This window comes from Electrona antarctica (assembly GCF_951216825.1).
Source record: "Electrona antarctica genome assembly, chromosome: 13".
In the NCBI taxonomy this organism is placed as follows: domain Eukaryota; kingdom Metazoa; phylum Chordata; class Actinopteri; order Myctophiformes; family Myctophidae; genus Electrona; species Electrona antarctica.
The window spans coordinates 44,392,548-44,404,343 of NC_136794.1; the positions used below are offsets into that span (position 1 = coordinate 44,392,548).

At 46.2% G+C, this 11,796-nt stretch overlaps 2 protein-coding genes across 2 annotated transcripts in view; one reads left to right on the forward strand and one right to left on the reverse strand.

The window, feature by feature from the left end:
• The window catches only part of LOC306935842 (general transcription factor IIF subunit 2-like), a 105,387-nt gene that overhangs the window by 55,005 nt on the left and 38,586 nt on the right, over positions 1-11,796 (forward strand). The window lies entirely within an intron of this gene.
• kctd4 (potassium channel tetramerization domain containing 4) lies at positions 4,819-8,889 on the reverse strand (the record flags this gene model as incomplete). Its single annotated transcript, XM_079519106.1, has 3 exons — positions 8,791-8,889; positions 6,580-6,942; positions 4,819-5,139 (listed from the first exon to the last, which is right to left on the reverse strand). Exons 1-3 carry the CDS (start codon positions 8,881-8,883, stop codon positions 4,819-4,821), a joined length of 777 nt encoding a protein of 258 aa, XP_079375232.1. The 5' UTR covers positions 8,884-8,889.

Below are 11,796 nucleotides of genomic sequence, written 5' to 3' on the forward strand. Positions count from 1 at the left end.
CACATCGGCGCTATGACACAAACAAGCTAGCACACGGTGGTTTCATCATACAGTTAAACATGCTTCATGCTACATTCAAAGCCCTTTACGACAGTGCATCTCAAACCTTTTCATTTCAAGGACCCCCAAATTGACACTTATTAGCCCGCGGACCTGCATTTGAAATGATATGCCAGGGACCCCCGGATAAGAGAAGATTTGTACTACTCTAGCATTGATTCTCAACCATTTTAATTTCAAGGACCCCCCCCCCCCCCAGTTTGACATGCATTAGGCTACAGACCTCCCCATTTAATGGCATTTCTATCTCTGGGAACCTCAATTCATGTTGTAAAATCAATGTTAATTTAACTCTGAGCGTGTACAAATGGAACCAAATGATTTGGTTCCGTTTGTTACAACTCTCAGCGTTACAGACCCATAACGGTCCATTTGGCTGCCTGCCAGGCATGTGTGAGAGAAGAGAACGTTTTTTTTCTTTACGCCCATTTGATTCCACCCTGTGCGACCGTTGTTGCTATGCTTCCGTCCAGTTGTCAAGCAAAATGCAACAGGCGAGATTTCCTGACATAACAGGTTGGAATAATGCAGTAATTATTCCAGCCGTGCAGGGAAACTCAACCTCCTGTCAGGTGAAAAGATTAACCCATTTTGACCTGAGATCAGATTCTAAAAAGGTCTTCTACATCCCGACAGTTTTCTGAAAAAGCTATGTTTCTATGTCAGTCGTTCTTCGATTTTTCAAAAATAGCAGACCTACAAGCTCGTAGAGCTTGTAGATCTGCTATTTTTCAATAGCTAAAGCATAACATAATGCTAACACCAAAAGGGGTTCCCGCCCAAAATGGGTTAAGCAGCTTGGACTCCTCATGCATTGAAGGAAGCATGAGGTCAGTCCGTGGCTCTCCCCAGGTTGTCACCTTTCAGATGACTAAAATAATGAATTGCATTTCTATAGCGCTTTTCCAAGTGCTCAAAGCGCTTTACAATGGTTCATTCATTCATATATTGGGAGGTGAAGCGGCGGACAGTCGACGCCAGCGTCCTCACTTCCCACATTCACACACCAATGGTGGCGAGCTCACACCGACCGACTCATTGGAGGCAGTGTAGGGTTCAGTGTCTTGCCCAAGGACACTTCGACATGTAGACAGGAGGAGCCGGGATTCGAACCTCCGACCCACGGATCATTAGACGACCTGCTCTACCTCCTGAGCCACAGCCGCCCCACTAAATGTGACTAAATCTGGAGACAGTAGCAAATAGCATCACAGGAAAAAAAAGGTATTTTTGACCTGAAGTCAGCTTGTGTGGTACCTGGCCTTACTGCAGTCATGATCTGAAGTCAGCTTGTGTGGTACCTGGCCTTACTGCAGTCATGATCTGAAGTCAGCTTGTGTGGTACCTGGCCTTACTGCAGTCATGACCTGAAGTCGGCTTGTGTGGTACCTGGCCTTACTACAGTCATGACCTGAAGTCAGCTTGTGTGGTACCTGGCCTTACTACAGTCATGACCTGAAGTCAGCTTGTGTGGTACCTGGCCTTACTACAGTCATGATCTGAAGTCAGCTTGTGTGGTACCTGGCCTTACTACAGTCATGACCTGAAGTCAGCTTGTGTGGTACCTGGCCTTACTACAGTCATGATCTGAAGTCAGCTTGTGTGGTACCTGGCCTTACTACAGTCATGAGCTGAAGTCAGCTTGTGTGGTACCTGGCCTTACTACAGTCATGACCTGAAGTCAGCTTGTGTGGTACCTGGCCTTACTGCAGTCATGATCTGAAGTCAGCTTGTGTGGTACCTGGCCTTACTACAGTCATGATCTGAAGTCAGCTTGTGTGGTACCTGGCCTTACTACAGTCATGATCTGAAGTCAGCTTGTGTGGTACCTGGCCTTACTGCAGTCATGATCTGAAGTCAGCTTGTGTGGTACCTGGCCTTACTACAGTCATGATCTGAAGTCAGCTTGTGTGGTACCTGGCCTTACTACAGTCATGATCTGAAGTCAGCTTGTGTGGTACCTGGCCTTACTACAGTCATGCAAGTAATAAGGGCTGGACGATATGGGTGCACACAGTCAAAATATCAGGATGTTCTTTCCACAAAATACCTCAACACTGACGTTTTTGATCGTTTTTTGAAAGTATACAAATTAATGCTGATTTAAAAGCAGAAACATAAAAACACTTATGCCAGAACATCTCAGACCATCTATTCTAACTATCACAATATCAATATAATATGATATTATTATGAAGGTTCTAAGATGAAGGCAGTAGCTTTACACTTTTACAGTAGCACATCCACAGAACAGTTGACTTGTTTTCACGTCAAGAACGATTTCTCCAAATGTTCTGAAAATAGCCGATGTACAAGCTCACGACGCCAACGTGTAAAATAGGCTGAAACGTGTGTAAACTGGCACTCCCTCAACAACCTGTACCTCTGTCAGGCACAGTACATAAGATACTACAGCAAATACTCACAGTGTACACGGAGTACAACCGTATGACAGATACTACAGCAAATATACTCACAGTGTACACGTAGTACAACCACGGTAATAACAGGCCACATCCAGGCTGTTCACAGCAAGGCTTGACAAAGCGATTATAGGATAAATTATACAAATGCACTTGTGTGTGTGTGTGTGTGTGTGTGTGTGTGTGTGTGTGTGTGTGTGTGTGTGTGTGTGCACGCGTGTTTGTGCGCATGGGCGTGCGTTCGAGCGAGATTGCGCCCTAGTAAAGTAATTCATTTTCAATGACACCCCTCGTTTTCTTTTTTCTGTACGCACGGAGTACAGTCGAGGGGCGACAACGCAAGCGTATTTGCGTGGTCCTGTGAAAGTGTCACACACGTGCTCGTTTCTTTACGTTTTTGCGCTTGCGTTGTCACGCCCCTCATGAGCAGACCTGGAGCAGACCTGTCTGTGATCCAGACCCTCATGAGCAGACCTGGAGCAGACCTGTCTGTGATCCAGACCCTCATGAGCAGACCTGGAGCAGACCTGTCTGTGATCCAGACCCTCATGAGCAGACCTGGAGCAGACCTGTCTGTGATCCAGACCCTCATGAGCAGACCTGGAGCAGACCTGTCTGTGATCCAGGCGGCAATGTCTACGTTAATCGATGCCTGTCTGAAAGGACCTAAAATCTGTAAACCATGAGCGTGACCGTTTACTCAAACGCAAGGAGATTTCTGGGTGGAGCGCGTGTCGTGTGTGTAGTACTATTTAAACATCTTTAAAGGTCTGTTGCCAGTTCCATGCCCACGCAAGCCCATGTCCCTTAGCCTGGGTTCCAGCCTGAATCGCTGTGTGGCGTGATTCTGAATTGTCTGGACAGAGGCTGCTTGACTCGCATTTCATAACGTCAACTGTTACGTAGCCACGCTGTTGCTGATACGTCATCAGCCAGCGCCACTCTGTCCATGCTTCTCTCTGATGTCATCAGCCAGCGCCACTCTGTCCATGCTTCCCACTGTTGAAGAAAATAGCGCCGTTCGAGACTCGAGAGTCCAAACCTACGGTAAAAGGTAAACGATTCAGTAGTACACTGTCAGATTCTGTAGTACAACAAAAACTGGCTGTGTGGGTTGAGTTTAGTGAATTATAAATGATAAGGGGACGTCGCAGGAAGGACAACAGCAGTAGCTGTGTGGGGTGAGTTTAGTGAATGATAAGGGGACGTCGCAGGACAACAGCAGTAGCTGTGTGGGGTGAGTTTAGTGAATGATAAGGGGACGTCGCAGGACAACAGCAGTAGCTGTGTGGGGTGAGTTTAGTGAATGATAAGGGGAAGTTGCAGGACAACAGCAGTAGCTGTGTGGGTGAGTTTAGTGAATGATAAGGGGACGTCGCAGGACAACAGCAGTAGCTGTGTGGGGTGAGTTTAGTGAATGATAAGGGGACGTTGCAGAACAACAGCAGTAGCTGTGTGGGGTGAGTTTAGTGAATGATAAGGGGACGTCGCAGGACAACAGCAGTAGCTGTGTGGGGTGAGTTTAGTGAATGATAAGGGGACGTCGCAGGACAACAGCAGTAGCTGTGTGGGTGAGTTTAGTGAATGATAAGGGGACGTCGCAGGACAACAGCAGTAGCTGTGTGGGTGAGTTTAGTGAATGATAAGGGGACGTCGCAGGACAACAGCAGTAGCTGTGTGGGGTGAGTTTAGTGAATGATAAAGGGACGTTGCAGAACAACAGCAGTAGCTGTGTGGGGTGAGTTTAGTGAATGATAAGGGGACGTCGCAGGACAACAGCAGTAGCTGTGTGGGGTGAGTTTAGTGAATGATAAGGGGACGTCGCAGGACAACAGCAGTAGCTGTGTGGGTGAGTTTAGTGAATGATAAGGGGACGTCGCAGGACAACAGCAGTAGCTGTGTGGGTGAGTTTAGTGAATGATAAGGGGACGTCGCAGGACAACAGCAGTAGCTGTGTGGGTGAGTTTAGTGAATGATAAGGGGACGTCGCAGGACAACAGCAGTAGCTGTGTGGGGTGAGTTTAGTGAATGATAAGGGGATGTTGCAGGACAACAGCAGTAGCTGTGTGGGTGAGTTTAGTGAATGATAAGGGGACGTCGCAGGACAACAGCAGTAGCTGTGTGGGGTGAGTTTAGTGAATGATAAGGGGACGTCGCAGGACAACAGCAGTAGCTGTGTGGGGTGAGTTTAGTGAATGATAAGGGGACGTCGCAGGACAACAGCAGTAGCTGTGTGGGGTGAGTTTAGTGAATGATAAGGGGACGCCGCAGGACAACAGCAGTAGCTGTGTGGGTGAGTTTAGTGAATGATAAGGGGACGTTGCTCGTCCTACTACTACTTGACAAAGTGCAGGGCCTCTGCCTGCGTGACGGAGCCCTTGGTGCTGTCCAGCGAGGTGATGAGCGTGTAGCCGGCGCGCAGCGCCAGCATGACGGTCTCCAGCTTGAGCGTGTCCAGCGTGCACAGGAAGGTGCTGTCCTCCTTCAGCACGAGGCGCGAGCCCGGCTCGGAGCGGATGAAGTGGCGGAACTGGATCACGTTGGACGACACCTCGAACTCCTCGGGGAAGCCGTCCAGGCGGCTCTTGGAGATCTGCACCAGGCGACCCTTGACCTTGTTTATGAAGGCGGGGTCGCTGCAGTACACCTTGAGGCCCTGCGGGGGCAGATATGGAAAATGTATAATATCGGTGTTTTTTCAAGCAGCATTACGATACATGACATTACGATACTTTTTTTCATGCGGTTATTATTACTATGAAAACCTGCATTTCCATCTCCACGCCTCATGACATCACGCCTCCATCTCCATATATGGAGCTGTCCCGTTCTGACATTCCATATGTTGATCCTACCCCACCCGTCCTTGCTCTTCAATGTCTCTCTTTTGACTGATACCTGTCACAGGTGTATCAAAAGGGGGACATCAAAGTGTCCATCCCAGTGCCAGAGTGTAATATCACAATGTTTTTTTTTTTCAAGCAGTATCACGATACATGATATTATTACTTATTCATATTTTTTTTATTTGTCTTTTTGGGTAATTGTTGCGACTGTAGGTCGCATTTACTATGAAAACCTGCATTTTCGTATCTCACGTCACACCTCCATTTATGGTCACACCTCGTGACATCACGCCTCCATCTGTATATGGAGCTGAAAGCCAAAGCGCCAGCGCTCGTCCAGCAGTCTGCCGTCACCCAGGCGGATGCGTGCATGCACATACACATACGTCATGTCCTACAGGATGAGCCTATAGGGGCATGGGATCGAGGGGGAGGGGGTCGACGTCACATGTCCTAGTATGAGCCAATAGCGGAAGGGCATCAACATCATTTCTGGCTCCAACACTATGGAATGCACTTCCCACTGCAGTCAGAACTGCAGACTCACTCCCAATCTTCCACCGTAGTCTAAAAACCCACCTCTTCAGACTCCATCTTATAGTCCGTAGCACTTGCCCTAGCCTCGACAACCTTAAAGGTATATTCAGTGATTTCACTTAATTCAAATATCACTTATTTATTTTTTGGATAATCTTCCCTACTATATAGTGCGCTGACCATATAAGGAGTTCCTCCCTGTCCCCAGTTAACCCCTGGCGTCAAAAAACCCTAGTTTCGGTTTGGGCTTTGGGTGGCAAAGCCTTCATCCAATCAGGATGAGAGGGGCCTTCCTCCAATCATGATCGAGTGGGGCGGGCCTTGGTGCACGTGGTGTTGGTCTGTTGTACTTCCCCCACTGTAGAGCGTGTGCATGTGCACATCTTGTTACCGGGTGGACCGTTTTTTTTCTCCAAATCACCAAAATCACTGAATGCTCCTTTAATTATGTATGCAAAGGCCAACTTATGTAAATTAGATAATATAATTGCATAATATGTAAACATAGCACTCTATAGTGTATACTCATAGCTTCACTCTACATGTACTGCTAATGCTTCGGGTTGGTTTTGAATTTGAAATTACTAAAACATTGTTTTATGTCACAATCCCTTTAACATGCATCTCAACGGGTGAGAAGGACAGCTTGCCGATCCCGACATCGGTCGCAACGTTGCATAGTAAATCTCAACTACCGCGCGTCTCTCTCTAACCTGCGATCGCTCGTGGCTGTCCGTCATCTCCAGGAAGGCGGGGTCACGCCGCGCGGTCCTCTGCTCCGCCCACTCGGCCACGGCCTCCGACAGCGCCCCCAGGCGGTAGAAGTCGGCTTCGCGGCGCAGCAGCGCCGACTCGCGGAAGTCGTCGGGCAGCTGCAGCTCGCCGGCGCGCAGGAAGTTGAGCACGTGGCGGAAGGCGGGGCCGTCGCGGTCGATGAAGGTATGGCCCATGGCGTCAGTGTGCGTCACGGCCTTCCTGCCGCTCACCAGCTCCTCCAGCAAGGAGCCCGGGTGTTTGAGCAGCGTGGAGCGGTGGGCAGCGTACAGGAAGCCCCCCACATTCAGGGTGATGGTCCCCTGTTAATATAGAGTTAAATAGTTAATACAGTTAATACAGTAGCGTGGAGCGGTGGGCCGCATACAGAAAGCCCCCCACGTTCAGCGTGATGGTTCCCTGTTAATACAGTTAATATCAGAGGTAACTACAGTTAATACAGTTAATTCTTTTTTCTGCCATCTACGAACATATTCAGAGTTTCGGTCACTGCTTGGCACTCAGCATCAAGGTTTGGGTTTTGGGGGTCAGTCTCTGCTTGGCACTCAGCATCAAGGGTTGGATTTGGGGGGGTCAGTCCCTGCTTGGCACTCAGCATCAAGGGTTGGATTTTGGGGGTCAGTCTCTGCTTGGCACTCAGCATCAAGGGTTGGATTTTGGGGGGTCAGTCCCTGCTTGGCACTCAGCATCAATGGTTGGATTTTGGGGGTCAGTCTCTGCTTGGCACTCAGCATCAAGGGTTGGATTTTGGGGGGTCAGTCCCTGCTTGGCACTCAGCATCAAGGGTTGTATTTTGGGGGGTCAAATCAACTAATCAAATTATTCCCGAGTGCGGCACGGCTCCGGCTCACCGCTCCAAGAGATGGGGTCAAATGCGGAGAACAAACGTCACTGTGTGAATGTGTGTTACAAATAGTAGGACTTTGACTTTGAACACATTTACTGCCAAAGCACGTCATGTTACGTCACATCAGATACAACGACTGACTGACACGGCTTTACGGCACGGTTTACGATAGATGGCGCTCTTCACCAACGTATGAATGATGCTAGGTTGCTATGCAACGGATACAACTAAGAGTCCGAGTCGAGACCGAGTGTGGGACGGGGTCGAGACAGAGTACAGACCGAGTGTGGGACGGGGTCGAGACCGAGTGTGGGACGGGGTCGAGACAGTACAGACTGAGTGTGGGATGGGGTCGAGTCCAAGTCGAGACCTATAGAAGGCGAGATTATTATAATTTCTTTCTTATTTGATAGGTACAGAAAACTGGCAGGCGTGCCAGCTGTGCTATAAGCGCCAGACAGATCTCTTATAATAATTAATGTGAATGGACTCATCATAATATCAATGTGAATGGACTCCTTATAATATCAATGTGAATGGACTCCTCATAATATTAATGTGAAATGGACTCCTCATAATATGAATGTGAATGGACTCCTCATAACATGAATGGACTCCTCATAATATGAATGTGAATGGACTCCTCACAATATGAATGTGAATGGACTCCTCATAATATGAATGTGAATGGACTCCTCATAATATTAATGTGAATGGACTCCTCATAATAATGTGAATGGACTCCTCATAATATCAATGTGAATGGACTCCTCATAATATCAATGTGAATGATATAATCTGGGTATAATGAATTGCATTTTTATAGCGCTTCCAAGTGCTCAAATCGCTTTACAATGGTTAATTCATTCATACATGGGAGGTGAAGCGGCGAACAGTCGACGCCAGCGTCCTCACTTCCCACATTCACACACCAATGGTGGCGAGCTCACACCGACTGACTCATTGGAGGCAATGTAGGGTTCAGTGTCTTGCCCAAGGACACTTCGACATGTGGACAGGAGGAGCCGGGATTCGAACCGCCGACCCAGGGATCATTGGACGACCTGCTCTACCTCCTGAGCCACAGCCGCCCTGTATAATACATTTATTTAATGGCATTGCAGTGACTCGAGTGGACTCGTTTGGGGAGAGAGTCCCGAGTCAGGTCCACCGAGTCAAATTAAGACAGAAAAAATTAGAACTCGAGACGCGAACACGAGTCTGAGTCAAATTAATGGCGAGACGAGAGAGAGTAAATGAAAGCGTTGAGCGGACACAGTGAGTCCAGGACTGAAGTTCCTACCTGCGAGGTCTTCTTGAAGCTCTTGCTGGGCTGCAGCAGGTCTGGGTTGATCTGTCTCACTTCACTCTCCATGCTACTGAGGTTCCATTCCATTCCACACCTTACCTCCCTCCTCCTCCTCCTCAAAGTTGGGAGAGCGCGTGCTTTCTTTGTGTGTGTGCGTGTGTGAGTGCGCGCGCTTTCGTGTACTAAAGAAAAACAATGAAAATAATAAAATAGAATAGTTCTCTGTCAGCGTGCCGCGCCGGTATGTGAACTCCACGCCAGCGAGTGTGAGAGTCAGTGAGAGGTCTTCACCGAGAGTCTGACCGCCCGAGAGCAGAGCGCAAAGAACTGCCTTCTCTGTGCAGCTCCCCAACCTCTCTCTCTCTCTCAGAAGGGGATGGGCACAGCACTTCGTCACAGAGGAGGTGGAGAGAGTGGGAATAGGATTAGAAAGCAACAGTGTACTAGGCTCTAGCCTATATGTACTTACACTCTCTCTCTCTCTCTCTCTCTCTCTCTCTCTCTCTCTCTCTCTCTCCTCTCTCTCCCTGTAATTTCCCGTTGATGAAAAGGGTACTTGTTGTCTCTGAGCTGCAGCGTTTGAGTTCATATTTGAAGTGGTATTTCTCCGTAGTAGAATGTATACTGTGTACAATTTACAATTTAGGCATTTATCAGACGCTCTTAACCCATTTAGACCTGAGGACATTTCTACAAATGCCTGACAGTTTTCTATGTCAGTCGTTCTCAAACATGTTCATGTCAAGGACCCCATAATTGTATGTAATTGGCCGCCGACCGCCATCTGAAAATATGTGACCAAATTTGACTGAGAGACTGCCATTGGAATTTTTTTAATTTTCGTTTTTTCATTTCATATGAAAGCAGGGAATCATAGCTTCAAATTGACGTATTGGTTGTTCAGTTTGATCCACCAGTTTTGGAGATATGGCTTATAGAAAAATGTCTTGCAGGAGTAGTGGAAAAAAGACCAAGCAGAGAAAATGGACTTCTAAGCTTTAGTTCAGTGATCTGTGACTTTAGGGGGCGCTGTTTTCCCTTCATTCCTCCATTAGTCAACCAGCAGTGTTGCCATGTCTGCTTATTATAATTAGTTGGCCTTGTTTCTAAAGAAGAATAATGCATAGGCCTACTGTACCAATTTTATAATAATTTATAACCTGTTAATAAAAATGTATTTGACAAAAATAAAGTGTAGTTGATTATTTGGGCTTGTTTTTAAAGTGTAGTTGATTATGGACACATAATTAAAAAAACAGTAACCAACAGACAACAGGACAGTTTGCTCTCAAACCCTCCCAGCACAAATTGTGCCCTCTTGGCTCTTCTCTTAATGTTTCATTAGCCTGTTATTATTATTATTTGTCTGCAGACCCCCATCTGTAAATAATTTATGCCAGACACAAGATTTGTGTTGTTTGTATGCATGTAGATCTGCTATTTTCGCTTATTTTGGGCTTGTTTTCATATACCGGGTTGCTTATTTCTCTCGCAGAAACTGGCAACCCCTCAATGATAGCCGTTAGCTACATTTAGCTAATATATTGATATCAATCGTGTAGCTAAAACAAGTACATTATCGCGCTATATTACATATCGATGCGATCTGCGTTATTATGACCTTAATTTTCATGGCAGGTACATTCCAAAGCAACTAATAATAACCACGTTATGGTGACATAATGTTACAATGTTTACAATACATTCATTCGAGTCTTCTTCTTCTACTATTGGAAATAGGAAGCCATTTCCGCATTTTCCATTGTTGTGGTCAGCAGTGCCCCCAGCTGGAACATTAGCATGAATTAGCTTTAGGCGGACCAAAATAAACACACTTTTTACAAAATATCGTTGTTAATACTTCTTTCTGTGCTATTTCTGTTAGCCAGTTAGTAAAAGACTAGTATTATCTTCCAAAACGATTGTGTACAAAAAGGCGGATTTTAGCGGAATTTGCATACTTTAGCAAGGAAGCCGTATGTCTAGTTAGCATTGGTTAACCCAATGGTTATAACATTAGACATAGTGACATGTTTAAGCATTTATTTCATATTTATATGTCGATATCAGCTCTGACATTTATTTCAGACCTGCTCTAACATGACATGAATAATAATATAGCTTCAGAGTATTTTAGACAGAAAAATAAAAAAGGACAAAGAAAATAGTTTTTCAGCTGTCCTCGACAGTTGCCACCCCCGCGATGGCAGGCTCTATATCGCGTGTGGTCACATATGTTGTTCCAGGGACCCTCCTCCCAGAAGCAAATATTTGAGTTGAAAACGTTTGCTCTGAAAGAATATATAATCAAAGATTTGCGCCACATTTTCATGATTAAAAAAAAATTGCAGATCTGCTATTTTTCAATGGTTAGTATAACATAATGCTTAAAACACCAACAGGGGTTCATCCGTCTAACAGGGGAAGATATAATTAAACTATGCGTATACACTATAGAGTGCTATGTCTTCATAAGATTATATTTAAGTTACACCCTATAACAGGGGTTCTCAACCCGTGGGTCGCGACCCCTCGGGGGGTCGCCAAATTATTTTAGGGGGTCCCCAAATTGTTTAAAAAAAAACAAAAAAAAGATTTATTTTTAAATTTTATTTTCACGATTTTTCAAAAATAGCAGACCTACAAGCTCGTAGCGCGCCACTCGGTGGCGCACTATGAGCTTGTAGATCTGCTATTTTTCAATAGCTAAATTATAACAATGCTTAAAACACCAAAAGGGGTTCCCGCCCAAAATGGTTTAAGGTTATTGTAGCAGTCAATTTATATTGGGGGTCGGGAGGGGGCGGGGCGGGGGTCCCGAGACATTGCCAAAGCATTTCCGGGGGTCCCCGGCCAAAAACGTTGAGAACCCCTGCCCTATAACACCCTGTAACCCCCAGCGTTGCAATAATACAACATATTATTTTAATTAATTAATATAATTTTTTTTGTGATCTTTTTTCACCTAAACGTCATCATTGATGTTCAATTGCAATGCCA